The 17,342-nt window shown below is 43.4% G+C and overlaps 1 protein-coding gene across 2 annotated transcripts in view; it reads left to right on the top strand.

The window, feature by feature from the left end:
* Positions 1-10,801, top strand: part of LOC108714724 — a 38,251-nt gene extending 27,450 nt beyond the window's left edge. For both annotated transcript variants that reach the window (XM_041590895.1, XM_018259200.2), the window contains 3 exons: positions 3,615-3,777; positions 7,971-8,100; positions 9,453-10,801. In XM_041590895.1, the coding sequence (XP_041446829.1) occupies positions 3,615-3,777; positions 7,971-8,100; positions 9,453-9,664 (505 nt within the window). In that variant the 3' untranslated portion in view covers positions 9,665-10,801. The remainder of the gene's footprint in view (positions 1-3,614; positions 3,778-7,970; positions 8,101-9,452) is intronic.
* The last annotated feature ends 6,541 nt before the right edge of the window (positions 10,802-17,342 follow it).

The raw sequence follows: 17,342 nt of genomic DNA, 5'->3' as shown, positions 1-17,342 counted from the left end.
CAAAACCAGACTATTGGGTTTATTTAATGTTTTTCTAGTAGACTTAAGGAATGAAGATCCAAATTACAGATAGATCCATTATTCAGATAACCCCAAACCCTGAGCATTCTGCATAACAGGTCTGTATAGTAGTGATCCATTGGCCATCCCAAAACTGAATGTCCATTAAAGGACAAGGAAAGTTAAACTAAAGAAGTAGCTAAAAATGTTGTACATGATGTTTTGTGCTTTTGTACCAGCCCAAGGCAACCACAGCCCTTTAGCAGTAAAGATCTGAGTCTCCAAAGATGCCCCAGTAGCTCCCCATCTTCTTTTCTGCTGATTCACTGCACATGCTCTGTGCTGCTGTCACTTACTGAGCTTAGGGACCCACTCACAATATACAGTACACATAGAATAGAAATGTCACAATATAAGGCTGATTAGTAATTAATACACATAATTACTACATGGCAGCACAGAAACCAGTGCAATTAGCATCAGAATTGAATAATCAGCAAACCTGTAGCATCAGCTTATATTACAGCCAGGGAAGCTCATTTTCTGCTGGATAATTAGTGACGAGCCCTAAGCTTAGCTTCTCAACAGCCAATCAGAGCCCACTGAGCATGTGAGTGTCACAGACACTTTCCAAGATGGTGACCCCCTGTGACAAGCTTGAAGTCCTGGATCATTGCTGCTATTGACAAGCTGACACTTTAGGCTGGTGCAATAAGTTCCCTATATAAAATATGGCATTTTTAGCCACATTCATCTTTAGGGTTTAGTTCTCCTTTAAAGAGACAGCAGTGAGCGTTTATATGTGGCTGCCCTGGACACCAGACTTCAGCATAAACCCTTCCCATTGATTATTGGCACTTTATTAGCAACAAGTGCCCCCTTCAAAAGCTGACACCCGATGCACAGACCCGTGGGTGTCTAAGTAGTAAATACGCCCTGATACAAATGCCCAGCACCTCCCACTGGGTCTGTTCCTTCTGTAGTAATGAGACGATTTCCCTTCGTATTAAAGGGAGTTTCCTGTGTATAAACTGTATTATTCTTGTCCTACTTTTATCTCGATGCTTTTGCTTCTGAACATACAGAGCTCATTAATCTTGGCCCAACGCTGGAGGGGATGATTTATATTTCCCCCTGCTTCTCATTATGACGGAACAGATATAAAAAGCCTTTTCTCCAGTGACTCGTCCCAGCGTCGGCCATTTTGTCAGTCAATTTCTCCTCATTCCTGAATGTTGCCGTCAGTGCAAATGCTTTTCCCTTGTGATTGGAAGGCAGGGCTGAGTGCAGTAGGTTGTACACAGAGCAGATGAAGCAAAGTTGTGTCTGGTGCGATGTTCATATGTACTAGGGTTGCCACTTGTCCGGTTTTGACCCGGACAGCCCGTTATTTTGAGGGGCTGCCCGGGTCTATACTTCCTGCCCGGTTTTCCAAATAAGGAAAACCGGACGGGATTCCCTTGATTGACACGGCGTTCGGCCAATCACTGATCGCCACATCATAGCCCCGCCCACTGCCGACACAGGTCCGTCCACTGGCGTCATAGCCCCACCCACTGATGTCACGAGTCCGCCCACTGACGTCACAGACACACCCACTGACGTCAAGTTTTACTGTGAGTAAAAACTGTAAATCTTACAGGAAACATCAGAAGAGGCACAAGCCTGGACCACACCAAGTAGAAGAGCCGAAGTCAGATGGTAAAGATTAAAAACTTACATTTTATTTTCCATAATTAAGAACCAAGGCCTGACGTAGAGTCCTGCGTGGGTCCATTTTTTGGAACCCAACCCGTACCCGCAACCTACAAACTGCAACCAGGACCCACAACCCACATTCTTACCCGCTTGGACCCGCTTCCCGACCCGCAAGTACCTTATCCGCAACCCGGACCTGCGAACCGCTGACCATCAAGAATCAGGAAGTGTTGTCATTGTAACCAGAAGTGACATCATCGGAAGTAGGCGTCATCAGAAAAAAGGAGTAAAAATCGATATTGAGAAGACCCGTGGCCCGCAAACCTGCAGAACCGCCGACCCGCAACCCGCAGGTTTTTACTGGTAACCCATGGGTACCCCACCCACTGCAGTACTCTAGGCTGGCGCGTTTCGTTTCTACCAAGGACACTTAGTCATAGGCACGGACTAAGTGTCTGTCACAACCGGCTCCCAAAATCCAGAACAGCTGCTAGGCTCCCTGGTCTCAACTCCGCTTCTGCCTGTAGCAGCCGCCTTTCACTTCGGGAGGAGCCCTCCGCTAATCAGATGCCGTCAGGTCTTAATAAGAGAGGAGCCAAGCAAAAGTTCTGGATGAGCAAAGGGGTACAGTCGTTATAAAGTCTTTGGACGGAAGGCACAGTTCTTGGAATAGACAAAGGGTAGTCAGACAGGCCGGGGTCGGTGCAGGCAGAGTTCAAGGATAGTCAGGCAGGTAAAGATCAATACCGGTAGAATCAGAATAGTCAGGCAGGCAAGGGTCAGGATAATGAGAGTTCAGAATAATGAGGCAGGAAAGGGTCAAAACAGGAATCAAACAATAGTAGAGTCGCACCCAGATACTAACAAGTTAGACCTAAAAATGGGCAATGATTTTGTGCACAAATATTAGAATTTCGCGACATTGCGATGATGTCATGACGCTTGTGACGCACTAAAACCCAGAAGTGCTCAGCGCGTGCCATAGAGAAACTGGCAAGGGAGGAGCAGATCAACGCAGCGGGCTTCCCCGCCGGCCCACTAGACCACCAGGGTGAGTCCTCACAGTGTCCTTGGTAGACACGAAACGCGTCAGGCCTTGGTTCTTAATTATGGAAAATAAAATGTACGGTTTTTAATCTTTACCATCTTATTTCGGCTCTTCTACTTGGTGTGGTCCGGGCTTGTGCCTCTTCTGATGGTTCCTGGTATCAGGAAGTGCTGTCATTGTAACCAGATGAAGTTGCAGCGTTGATCCAACACAACTGTCGGATGCAGACGCTGCACGCTGCGTCTGCATCCGACAGTCGTGTCGCGTCGGATCAACGCTGCAACTTCATCCGACATTTCTATCTCTTACCTTATTTCCGTTGCATGAGATTTGTCACAGGCGATTTGTTGCAGACGTTTTGTCGCAGCGTGTCAGAGTGCACCAAAAACATCCGTCTAGTCCTACCCTAAAATTCAATAGTAAAGTAAAAAATCCCCTACCCCCTCCCTCTCTCCTCCCCCGGGCAAATGGCGCTAACTCTTTACTTACCCCTCGGTGCAGATTCAGGGTATCGGAGTACACGGCGGCCATCTTCTTCTCTTCAGGAAGTGAGTGCCTTATCTGCACATGCGCAGTTGGAGCAATGTTCTGTTTCATGACAACTGCGCATGCGCCGATAAGGCACTCACTTCCCGAAGAGAGGAAGATGGCCGCCGTGATGGGTTACTACAAATTTGCCCAGTGTTTATAAATGAGCCCCAGTGTAATTATCTATCAGCCGTCATACTAATCGCTGCTTATGAGAAAAGCCATCAGAGTGGTTCAACGTCCCACTCTATCATTGGTTGATTGAATGGAGGGGGTGGGGTTATCAAAGCAAAATGGCTTCTTTGTAACGATTTTTCTTCTTTTTATCTTTTTATTTCAGAATAGTGATAATATTTATCATCATAAAAATCTTCTTCTACGTCTGCTGGTACCGATCCCGACAGCGGCAGCTGGACGCGTATCTCAGCAATCCTCGAAACGCGCAGATCGTCATTGTCGGAGGAAGGGCCTACCTACACCAGCTCTGTGAGCAGCGGCAAAATGTAAGCGTTTATCCCACTGTTCCACCTGTATCCAAAACATGGCTGCCCACATGCAAGTTCCGACTCTTGAAACAATGTAGCAGAAGCCATTTCTCCTTGGGGTCCCCTTCGCTTCTGCTACATTGTTTCGAGGGGTGTAGAGACTAGAAACAACTAGAAAAAGAAGGATCTTTTGCAATATAATATAAAGGGGCTGTCCACCTTTGAGTTAACTTTTAGGGGCAGATTTATCAAAGGTCGAATTTATGTGAATTTTTTTTTTTTTTTTATTCTAATAAATTCAAATATATTCACAACTCCATATTTAAAAAAAACGTCTAAAACTCGAACCAATATTCACTTATTAGTTCATTCATATTCCAGTCTCTTATTCAAATCAATGCATGGTTGCTAGGGGAATTTAGACCCTAGCAACCAGACTGCTAAAATTGCAAAATGGAGAGCTGCTGAATAAAAAGCTAAATAACTCAAAAGCCACAAATAATAAAAAACAAAAACCAATTGCAAATTGTCTCTAAACGTTCATTGAAAAAACCCTGTAACATCTTTAAATGGGTCGGGGTCGCTGGATCTCTGCTATTGACTTTTTCATAAATTCGGTAGGTTTTAGGTGGAGAATAGGCGAATTTGTGTTGTTCCCAGGGTCAAGGTATGATAAATCTTGAATTTGAGTTTGGCTTATTCCCAACTCGAATTTGTGAGTTTTTACCAAAAATTCGAATTTAAAATTTGAACCTTAATAAATCTGCCCCTTGAAGTCCCGAAGCCACGAAAGGAGCCGACATTGATGTCGTGAAGCCATGAGTTCAGTTCTACTCAACACCAATGTGTTTTTTTTTTTTTATTTCATCAAAGAGGTTGTTCACCTTTAAATTAACTGTTAGTATGATATAGAGAGTGATATTCTGAGTCAATCTGCAATTGGTTTTCATTTTTTAGTATTTGTGGTTTTTTAGTTATTTAGCTTTTTATTTAGCAGCTCTTCAGTTTGTAATTTCAGCAATCTGGTTGCTAGGGTCCAAATTACCCTAGCAACTATGCACTGACTTGAATAAGAGACTGGAATATGAATAGGAGAGGCCTGAATAGAAAGATGAGTAATAAAAAGTAACAATAACAATACATTTGTAGCCTTACAGTGCATTTGTTTTTTAGATGGGGTCAGTGACCCCCATTTGAAAGCTGCAAAAAGTCAGAAGAAGTAGGCAAATAATTAATAAACTATATAAAAAAAAAAAAATAATGAAGACCAATTGAAAAGTTGCTTAGAATTTTCCATTCTATAACATACTAAAAGTTAACTTAAAGGTGACTGTGCAGCTGGTGGAATGAGAGTTGCTTGTCTGGCGCGTAGGAGTTAAACAAGTTGCAGATACAACATTCTCGTTCTTCCTTTGTTTTTTCACCGAAATCTTAACAAATCTTGTCAACTGATTTCCAGTCAAACACACTTATTTCTACCGTAAACACGTCTAAACCACTTAATCTCGCTGTTTATACAAAATAACGAACTCGGCTCTATCTCGGTCCAAAATAGAAATGATTTACACAAGTCTGTGGTTAAAGGGAAAGTACTGTGTGCACCGTTCGTCGCCGTGTTGCACTGAACATTCAAACTGGGGCCACGTGTAGTATGGGACCTGTTATCCAGAATGCTTGAGACCTGGGGTTTCCAGATAAGGGGTCTTTCCATAGTTTGTATCTCCATGCCTTAAAGGGGTGGTTGACCTTCCTATTAACTTTTAGTATGTTATAGAATGGTATGTTATGACTCTTTCCAGCTTTCAAATGGCGGGCCACTGACCCCATCTAAAAAACAAATGCTCTGTAAGGTCACGCGTGTATTGTTATTGTTACTTTTTATTACTCATCTTTCTATTCAGGCCTCTCCCATTCGTATTCCAATCAATGCATGGTTGCTAGGGTCATTTGGACCCTAGCAACCAGACTGCTGAAACTGCAAACTGGAGAGCTGTTGAATAAAAAGCTAAATAACTCAAAACCCACTAATAAGAAAAAATCAAAACCAATTGCAAATTATCTCAGAATATCACTCTCTACATTATACTAAAAGTATCTCAAAGGTGAACAACCCCTTTGATAAAATAAAAAAAAACAACACATTGGTGTCGAGTAGAACTGAACTCACGGCTTCAGGACGTCAACGTGGCTTCGGGTCTTTTTGCAGCTTCGGGACTTCGACTCTCCGGCTCTTTAGAGGTTTCGGTACTTTCAACAGGTGCAGCACAGTTTCGGCTCTATCAAGGGGGCCCGGCTATTTCTTAAAGTGCAACACAGTAGTGATGTGCGGGCTGGGATTTCCCCGACCCTAATCCGTCCTCCCTTAGTCTGTGCCTGCATCCGACTTCTGGGTTCCTTTTATAGACCTGCGCCGACACGCCCGACCGATGACATCACAAAAGGGGCAGGGCGAGCAGCTGCAGCTTCTATAAAAGAAGAATCCAGAAGTCGGAAGCCGACATTTGACAGTGGCGGGCGGGGAGATCTGGAGAAGAGTTGAACCCGCACCCACCCACGAAGAAGAGTGCGAGGTTGGCCCGACCCACTGGTAAACCCATGGCTATTGGGCCGGCCCGCACATCACTACAACACAGCCGGGTGCCCCTTTAGGCCTGGGACAGTAGTAGCCCCTGACTACACACACCCCCGCACTGGTGCTGAATTGTTCCTGAGCTCAGCAGCCCGTGCCCCCAACTGGTGCTTTACTTATCCAGACCCCCTCGCCCCCAGCAGTGTAACTCCCTGCAAGTGAAACCCGAGTCAGAAGTTCAACATTAGCCGAGCGCGCAGGGGGGCCCACCTAACCCACGATCCCCAGGAGGGGCCACACAGGGCACTGATAGGTACGATACGAGCTCAAAGGATCCAGCCCGAACCCCCCAATATACATCGTCTGACAGATGTGACCCTGCATTAGATACATATGAGCCCCAGTGTGAGGGCCGGCACATTCCAGTTTAAAGTTGTAAAATGTGACATGTGGGATTAGGAACTGGATATCGTTTTATACTTTATATCCCGTTACTGTACAGTAATCAGACTATAAATGATACAAGTGTGTGACACAGTAAAGAACTTTAAACGATTCATTGAGAAATCAATAAGAAATTGTTCTTTCAGACACAATAAATGACACAATATATGACGCAATTTCAGACACAATAAATGACCTTTTTAAACCCAAAATGCTGCATTGTTTTTAAAATTCCATTGTAATTGGAGGCGCGAGGGGAGGTGAGTCTGACACAGTTTTGCTTGAGGGGTGTAATGTGAATAAGATTCTTTTAAATAATCTTTATCTTACTTTCTGACCCTTTTTTCATTTTTTTTTATTTTAGCACTTTTGTCCGGGTCTAATTAAATGACCCTTATATCTTTATGGACAACATATTCCCATTGCTCCATTTAATATGTAATAACTATGGGGGCTGCTGTGTTTGTGCTCTGACATCGGGGTTCACTTATAAGTGAATGCTAACCCCCCCCCAAACAGTTACACAACCTTCTGCTGGGACATTAAATGCTTTCTTATTATGTAGGGGGGTTAATGCATTAGGTAAATCCCCCCTGGTATGCATGGGGTTATTGAATGGAGTAAATGCCCTCTTGGTGTATAGAGGGTTAATGCATTCGGTAACCCCTCGGCAAGAATGGGGTAAATCCTCTCTTGGCATGCATGGGGTTAATGAAGGGGTAAATCCTCTCTTGGCATGTATAAAGCACTGCGTATCTTGACAGCGCTATATAAATAAATGATGATGATGTATGGGGTTAATGAAGGGGTAAATCCTCTCGTGGCTAGTTGGCATGCATGGGTTAACGCATTAAATGATTTAAATCCCCCCAGCACACAGAGGGTTAATGCATGGGGTTAAGGCACAAGTATGTGAGGGGCCTTTAGTAAGAGTCAGAGAAGTAAATGGGAAACATGTGGAGGATTCAGTTACTTTCCTTTTAATCTTCCCCATTGGGCAGCTCATACATTTTTGGCAGAAAATATGTTATTTTCCCTTTTATCATTTAATAGTTACAATCTGACCCCCCCCCCCCCCATTTACTTTACACTGGGACACTCGTGTTATTACCTGCGGCTCAGACAAACGTTTAGAGACTTTATATAAATATAAATACACAGATGTTCCTATGAATAATGATGTTTCTTCTCTGTACAGGCGTCTGTCTGGTCTAACTGGTATGGGGTACAAGATGACAGTTCAGTTGGGGAGCCCGCTGCCTCGTTACCCCCAGCCCCCTCATACACTCAGCTGGAGGTGCCCCCGCCCTATGAAGATCTTTCTACAGGTTCGACTGAAACGTTATTCTCATTTATTTACACCAGTCCCACGGCCTGCGCCGAATTACTCCATTTCTTACTATTCTGGTGGTTGCTTTTCACCTGTATAGCGGCAATTCCATTTTACATCTCCAAACCATTCAATAATTATGTACTATACTGATGTACTAAATGTATAAATAAATGATTCTCACTCTTCACACCTTAAGTTTACTAAAAAATCATGAAAACATGAAATAAACCCAATAGGCTGGTTTTGCTTCCAATAAGGATTAATTATATCTTAGTTGGGATCAAGTACAAGGTACTGTTTTATTATTACACAGAATTTTTAAAAATGTTCACAGTTTGGATAAAATGGAGTCTATGGGAGACGGCCCTTCTGTAATTTGGAGTTTTCTGGAAAACAGATCCCATACCTGGATATGTAAACTGTATAAAGCTTTTGGCTTTATCTGTTATCCAGAAACTCATCCAGAAAGCAATGAATTATGGAAAGGCCGTCTCCCATAGACTCCATTTTATCCAAATAATCCAAATTTTTACTTTTTCTCTGTAATAATAAAACATTAACTTGTACTTGATCCCAACTAAGATATAATTAATCCTTATTGGAAGCAAAACCAGCCTATTGGGTTTATTTAATGTTCTTGATTTTCTAGTAGACTTAAGTATGAAGATCTAAATTACAGAAAGATCTGTTATCCGGAAAACCCCAGGTCCCAAGTGTTCTGGATAACAGGTCCCATACCTGTATTGGTTTAGCCATTTTATGTTACTATTATTGTTATAAACACCTGGATAATGGATCTTTCCATGATTTGGACTATTATCCTCATATTTTGCAACAGGGGGTACTTTATTTATTATAATACACAAGTTTTAGTGAGTCGTGACAAAAATGACATCACTAGTCACCATTTAAAAGAATATAATTTACAGGATATCCATGGCTCGTGTGTGTGTGTGTGTGTGTGTATAAATATATAATACACAAAAGTCATGAATATCTTGTAAATTATATCCTTATAAATGAAGAGTTCTGATGTCATTTCTCAATGAAACTTGTGTATTATAATAAATAAAGTTCCCCCTGTTGTAAAATATGAGGATATTAGAAGTTACCTCGGAGTTCCATGACCTGTATAAAAACACTCGGCCTTCGGCCTCGTGTCTTTATATGGTCGTGAAACTCCTCGGTAACTTATAATATCCTTTTATTTTACAAGAGGGGGAACTTTATTCACTATATAATGGGGTATGAGCTACAAAGTGTCGGCACATTCCACCACAAGCCGCACTGAACAAATGAACTGGACCGATGTCTCACACGTGTGTCTTATGTGTTGTTGTTTTTCAGCTGATGATCTGAAGCCCCCGCCCTACAGCGAGCTCGCCCCGGCCGTCAGTGATCCGGACTCCCATACACTGAATATCACGGACAACTATGATTCGTGTAGCTTGAGTGAAGCTCCGCCTCCTTACACTCCCGCGGTGGCGGAGGAGGTCCCGCCCTACAGTCAGACTGTGGCGCACACATCACCCACAGACTCCCGCAATTCCAGCTCCTAATTCTCCCACCTGAGAACTAAAGGAAGAATTAGAGAAGCCCAGTCCATATCGGTATCGGCCCTCCCGCGTGACATTTCTTCTTTTGTTCCTTCCTGCTGTGCATCCCGCCTCTACTGCTGCCACCGCAGCCAACACTAAATCACCAAACTGTCAGCTGAACTAGTGCACTGAAGCCAAACCTCTTTTTTTTTTCTTATCATGAAAATGGATTAGGAAGTGAAAGACGTGAGCTGCACTGTGGCCTTTAATTGCACAGAGACATTGCTGCTCTCTCTCCGTCGTGGCGGTGCAGCCGTATGCAGCGGAGTGGCATTGCAGCCGTATGCAGCGGAGTCGCATTGCAGCCGTATGCAGCGGAGTCACATTGCAGCCAGTCGGAAATTGCACTTCCCCAGCGAGATTGTTACTCATTCCCAACATCTGTGACTAATTCATTGATCATTTCTTTGGATATGATATTTTCAACCAATCACAATGCAGGAAATAACTTCACTTTGCCTCACCCAGGGCCTTCACGCCTACAGCAGCCTTTATATAGACGACATACGGACCAACGCAATGGCCTATGGCACAGCCTGTGCATCACAAAGCCAGCGACCCATTCAGGGATAACTGTCCAACCTTGTTCTCTTTTATGTTGAAACAGTAGAAACTGGAGCTATGTTTGCACTGGAGCACAACTGGAGCACAACTGGAGCTAATGCTAAAGGGAGGAATTCAGCCACTGACTGGCCATTGCCACTGCTTCGATGTTCCCCCTGTGTTTGAGAATCTTCTCTCACATCCAGTAATAATCACTTTCTCCAGTAATAATCACTTTCTCGAGGGTTAAACAGGTCACTAGGATTTAGTTAAGAGCAGTAGTGAGTATCTTCCAGCCTCTCCCCTCTGATCATTTATATTATCTCTTCCTTTCACTCATGGGGTAATGTCTGTGTATTCAACTGTATCTGTAATAGGGGTTTCCTACTGCACTTGTTGTACCCTCTGGGGCACTTGCATTTAATTGCACAGCTCTCAATGGCAGGAGGGGGCAAAGGGTCTCTACATTATACAGCTCAGTGTCGGGGGTAAGTGCAGGTCTTGGCTTGTATTGGTGCAACTGTTCTATTGGCCCTAGAAAAGTTAATCACTACCTTAAAAGGATTTAGAAAGAGCCAGCACTTTAGGATGGAACTGCTTTCTGGCAGGCTGTTGTTTCTCCTACTCAATGTAACTGAATGTGTCTCAGTGGGACCTGGATTTTACTATTGAGTGTTGTTCTTAGATCTACCAGGCAGCTGTTATCTTGTGTTAGGGAGCTGTTATCTGGTTACCTTCCCATTGTTCTGTTGTTTGGCTGCTGGGGGGGAAAGGGAGGGGGTGATATCACTCCAACTTGCAGTACAGCAGTAAAGAGTGACTGAAGTTTATCAGAGCACAAGTCATGTGACTGGGGCGATTGGGAAAATGACAATATGTCTAGCCTCATGTCAGATTTCAAAATTAAAGGGGACCCGTCACTCCATAAAATTATTCCAAATCCTATTTTATCACATCAGTTAAGCAAAATGAACTTTAATTACACTATATAAATTATTTGAATCTTGTTTCCTTCAGTCTGGGAATTCATAATTATAACAAGCAGGCAGCAGCCATTTTGTGGACACTGTTATTAAGACAAGTCCTGTATCATCTCAGAATCTTGTTTGTGCACCAGAATGGGGGACCTGATGTCCATCCCCATGCCCTGGTTACACAATTAAATGGTGAAGAGAACGGGGGAATGTGGGGAGAGCAGTGACATGTAGGAAGTGCTGAATGGAAAGTGAAAGTAACCGTATTTGATTGACCTAGATTTATAAACAAGTTTACAGCAGCTATGAATGCTTTAATAAAAAAAAAATATTATTTGGATTTCACGTTTCATTTGAAAAGGACTTTTATTATACAGATTTTTATGTCTGAGTGACAGGTCCCCTTTAAATATAAAAAAAATCTGTTTGCTCTTTTGAGAAATGGATTTCAGTGCAGAATTCAGGCGGGAAGGCAGTTTGGGGAGATTAGTCGCCCCGAAGAAGAGGAGATTTGTCGCCGGGCGACTAATCTCCCTGAATCTGCCTGTGTGCCCTGACCCTTAATAAATCGCCACACGTTTCTGTGCATAGAAACCAGCGTCCACCTCTGTGAATACAGAGCTCCCTGCATTTGGCGGCACTGCATTCATGAAGGGCAAACAGGCAGAGGCAGGTCCCCCAAAACATTGTTTTTGTCAGCTAATCAGTGGGTTTGCACCCTTATTTATTGCTCCTCATCTATAGCTTGTGGGCAGCTCATGGTGCAGAGTAGAATCCTTATCCCAAGTCAAACATCAATGAGAACAGACAGTTGTGTTTTTGTGCCCCGTCTGGCCCTGCAGCCCCTAAACTGTCACTAGTATTAACCCTCCGGAAATAGAAGTAGGTGGCGGGTACAACTGGGAGGCACTGCCGTCTTCTCTAACTCATTGGCTTGGACATTAAAGTAGCTCCGTATAACATGGAGCATAGCGGTGGTGCTTGGTGTTGAGCAAGTGGGCAACTGGGGGAGGTTGGTGGCTAGTGGCTGCTCCTGGCTTAGCTCCATTGTCGCTAGTTGAAATCCGTCTCCTGCAACCCACCCCCCATTGTCCGATGGTGCAGTAGTTGTAGATCAGCAACCGGTAGAAGATTGTTCCTACACCTTTTATATCCTTATATAATAGAGTCTGATGAGGGTCTCTGAATAGTAAAGTTGTTACTCACCACATAAAGGTAGAGGCCCAGGTGCAGCGCACTGAGCCCTCAGCACGGGGAGCAGATAAACCGAAAATACAAGGGAGCAGGCACTCAAAATGAAGGCAGTTTTCCACCCGGCAGTTGGCAGTTTTCCACCAGCCTTACGCGTTTTGTGTTAGACGTAGTCATCGGCCATCAGGATAGTTTGTAACACGAAACGCGTAAGGCTGAGGACATAATCTTTTTTTTTTTTTTTTTACTTTGCTGCAACTGCCTGGTGGAAAATTGCCTTCATTCCTTCCTCAGGTCCAATCTGCTTCAGCCATATGCCTGCACTGAATGACTTGTATTCACTAGGGATGCACAGAATCCACGATTTCGGATTAGGCCGAATACCGAACTGAACGTGCATATGCAAATTAGGGGTGGGAAGGGCAAAACATTTTTTTACTTCCTTGTTTTGTGACACAAAGTCACACAATTTTCTCTCCCCGCCCCTAATTTGCATATGTTAAATACAACCAAAACTTGCCTCCACGCCTGGAATTCAAAAATACCGTATATACTCGAGTATAAGCCGAGTTTTTCCGCCCCCAAAATATGCTGAAAAACTCTACCTCGGCTTATACTCGGGTCAAGCGCAAAAACGGTCGCGGCGGCTAAGAATAGTCGCCGGCGTCCAAGAATAGTCTCCAAGAATATTCGCCGGCATCCAAAAACGAGACGCCGGCACCTCCAATGGGAGCAGAAACCCTCAATTTTTTGATTGAAACTTACCAGAAGCTGCTGCATTTCTCACCCTCGGCTTATACTCGAGTCAATAAGCTTTCCCAGTTTTTGGAGGTAAAATTAGGCACTCGGAAAATTGCCTTCATTTTGAGTGCCTGCTCCATCGTATTTTCTGTTTCTATATCCTTATATGTATTACTTGGGGATGGGGGGGGGGCATTGATGCATCATTCCTTATAATATCTGCTGAAAATGTGAATATGAACTTGTGTCATATGCAGCGTTTAAATGGCAAATGCCTTTCTATCCATCTCCATAATATAATATGAATCATTAGGGGTCGGCCAATGGGGACTGATCCAAGTAAAGAAAATATGGCTCCACGGTTTACAAACGTTCCTTCCTCAGGTCCAATCTGCTTCAGCCATATTCCTGCACTGAATGACTTGTATTCACTAGGGATGCACCCAATCCACGATTTCGGATTAGGCCGAATACCGAACCGAACGTGCATATGCAAATTAGGGGTGGAAAGGGGAAAACATTTTTTTATTTCCTTGTTTTGTGACACAAAGTCACACAATTTTCTCTCCCCGCCCCTAATTAGCATATGCAAATTCAGATATGGTTCGGCCAAATCCTGCTGAAAAAAGTTGAATCCCTAACCGAAACCTGGATTCGGTGCATCCCTAGTATTAACATTCTGATGTTCAATGGTTGATGGCCAACGAATGGTGTAGCCATTGAGCTGGTTGTACCTTCCCAACGAAGATGTTGGTTTACTAAATTAGTAACGAGAAGTGGCTGCTCATAGCAACCAGCAACCTCAGGCACGTGCCCCTCGAAGCAATGGGCGGGTTTCCCTATCCATAGCTGTAACCTAGGGATCCCCGGCCTTTTTTTTTTTTTTACCCATGAGCCACATTCAATTATAAAAAGAGTTGGAGAGCAACACAAGCATGAAAAAAAGTCCCTGGTGGTGCCAAATAAGGGCTGTGATTGGCTATTTAGTAGCCCCTTCGTGGACTGGCAGCCTACAGGAGACTCTGTTTGGCAATACATCTGGTTTTTATTAGGGATGCACCGAATCCACTATTTTGGATTCAGCTGAACCCCTGAATCCTTCGCAAAAGATTCGGCCGAATATTCAAATTAAGTATGGGAAGGGGACAACATTTTTTACTTCCTTGTTTTGTGACAGTCACGCGATATTCCTCCCCGCCCCTGATTTGCATATGCAAATTAGGATTAGTTTCGGCCGGGCAGAAGGATTCAGCGAATCCTGCTGAAAAAGGACAAATCCTGGATTCGGTGCATCCCTAGTTAAATACAACCAAAACTTGCCTCCAAGCCTGGAATTCAAAAATACCACCGTATATACTCGAGTATAAGCCGAGTTTTTCCGCCCCCAAAATATGCTGAAAAACTCTACCTCGGCTTATACTCGGGTCAAGCGCAAAAACGGTCGCCGGCGTCCAAGAATAGTCTCCAAGAATATTCGCCGGCATCCAAAAACGACGCCGGCACCTCCAATGGGAGCAGAAACCCTCAATTTTTTGATTGAAACTTACCAGAAGCTGCTGCATTTCTCACCCTAGGCTTATACTCGAGTCAATAAGCTTTCCCAGTTTTTGGAGGTAAAATTAGGTACCTCGGCTTATACTCAGGACGGCTTATACTCGAGTTTATACGGTAAGCTCCTGCTGTGAGGCCACTGGGAGCAACATCCAAGAGGTTGGTGAGCAACATGTTACTCATGAGCTACTGGGTGGGGATCACTAATGTATCACTGCAAGAACCAGTGGCCTAATTCATTCATTGTGTCGTAAACTATTCCTCCCTCAAAAAATGTCAGCTTTATGGCAGGTCTCGTTAGATTTGCAATTGGAACCTGTATTTTGTCTGAACCCCACAAAGGGCTACTCATCATTATGTGCTGCCAAAGGTCGGTGCCGACACAGGGATGATACGGTTTGAACTGACGGAATTCATATTGGGCCGCCGTTATCTTGCATGACGGAGAATTTGTTTATGAAAACGGTAAAAAAAAAAACTAGGGATGCACAGAATCTACTATTTTGGATTCAGCCGAACCCCCAAATCCTTTGGGAAAGATTTGGCAGAATACTGAACCAAATCCTAATTTGCATATGCAAATTAGGAGCGAGAAGGGGAAAACTTTTTTTTTTTACTTCCTTGTTTTGTGACAAAGTCACGCGGTTTCCCTCCCCGCCCATAATTTACATATGCAAATCAGTTCGCCCGAATCCTGCTGAAAAAGGCCGAATCCTGGATTCGGTGCATCTCTAAAAAAAAACCCACAATTGTAAATAGAAATGATAAATCTGAAATATTAGGATCCCAACTATAGAGTGATAACTCGCCAAAAAAAAAAAAAAAGGAAGAGGCCGAGGTGCAGCCTGTGATTAAGTGTTTGACATGAAACGTGTAAGGCTGTGGACACAATCAACTCTCTTCATTTGAACTGGTGGAAGTTTGCCTTTGTTCAGTGCCTGCTCCTAAAGGTTTTTCGGTTTGTATATAGAAATGCTCAAAGGGAATTGTAAAACATTTGTCCGGTGCTCCCTAACTTGTGTGTCTGAATATTGCGCCTCCAACACCACATCTGAACCTGGAGTCACAGTAAATGCGTGGGGGAAATAATCCAAAAACATGGCAGACGCCCCTGGCACCCGTCCTTCTATCCGTGATTTTGCAGAGGAAGGGGGTGTAGTAACACAACATGGAGTGGCCCCCCGAATTTCTTGCTAAAAATGACAAAAGTCAGACATCCCTAAGTAATAATACTCCATGTACCTTGCAGGAAAGTAACAGTACTGGCTTAGTAATAAAATACTCGGAGCTGTTGATGATGAAGTCACGTTTGTTCCTGGTGTTGATTCGATACGCAACTGCCAATAAACCGAATTATTGTTTCATGACCTCGTTAGTCTGTTCCACCAACGATCTTCCATCCTTGACTTTGTGCCATTGTCCTGTGGAAATGTAGCGTATGTTTCTTCGTGCCGTGGGTAATATTGATGGATTTAGCCGGTGATTCGTTTCAGGTAGTGCCAGGGCTTATAGGTCAAGTGAACATTTAATATAAGTGAATGTAAAATTGACGAGGGCGATATTCTAAGCACTTTTGTCATTTACATTCATTATTTTTGTTTTAATTCCAAGATATTAAAGGGATAAATGTACTGTTAATATGAATGAATTTTGTTACAACAGCGCCACCTGCTGGTCAGTTTCCCACCAGTCTGACCACCAAGTAGTCAAGGAAGTTGTCAGGAGAAAGAAAGAGGCTGCTCTGATGTTCTTCTGCTTAGGAAAGATTTGAGAAATGTTTCTATTTCTTTTTTCCTAAGCAGAAGAACATCAGAGCAGCCTCTTTCTTTCTCCTGACAACTTCCTTGACTACTTGGTGGTCAGACTGGTGGGAAACTGACCAGCAGGTGGCGCTGTTGGAACATAATTCATTCATATTAACAGCACATGTATCCTTTAATATCTCTGAATTAAAACAAAATAAATAATGAATGTACATTGCAAAAGTGCTTAGAATAGCCCCCTCTCATTGCCTCCTTTGATCCATTCTGTGCCAGAAACACAATGTTCTGTTTTAGGTTTCACAATGAAATAGCACAGATTGCTTTGCTTCAGAGCAGGCCAATCGCTTAGTACAGAGACCGAAAAATATCCTTCCACCTTGATTGGATTATGGGCAGTTCTGGGTCGGCCCAGATCCCTCTAATATTGTGCCAAATTGGGACTTTGTTTGGACCGGTTATCTCTTTGCCGTTCAGCTGTAGTGAATGATTTAATCGAATGATTAATGACCATAAACAGCAAGAAAACTCGGCTGAGGGAGCTTCAACCGTTACCCTATAGAGATGGCTCATCGCGGGGGTTGCAGTTAAACATTACTGAAAGGGGTTTCATGATATGATCAAGCTTTTCCCAGCTCTCCAGAGCCTCCCAGTAGAAGCAGAAGAATCGTCCAATCACAATCCTTTTGTTAACCGGTCCCCTTTAATCCTGTCGTTAAAGGGGACCAGTCAACCATAAAACATATTCAAAATCATAATTAATCACATTAGTAGAGCAAAATGAACTTTAATTACACTATATAAATTATTTGAATCTTGTTTCCTTCAGTCTGGGAATTCATAATTATAACAAGCAGGCAGAAGCCATTTTGTGGACAC

The sequence above is a fragment of the Xenopus laevis genome, chromosome 4L (genome assembly GCF_017654675.1).
Source record: "Xenopus laevis strain J_2021 chromosome 4L, Xenopus_laevis_v10.1, whole genome shotgun sequence".
NCBI classification, from domain to species: domain Eukaryota; kingdom Metazoa; phylum Chordata; class Amphibia; order Anura; family Pipidae; genus Xenopus; species Xenopus laevis.
This window is presented reverse-complemented; position numbering and strand designations above follow the sequence as displayed.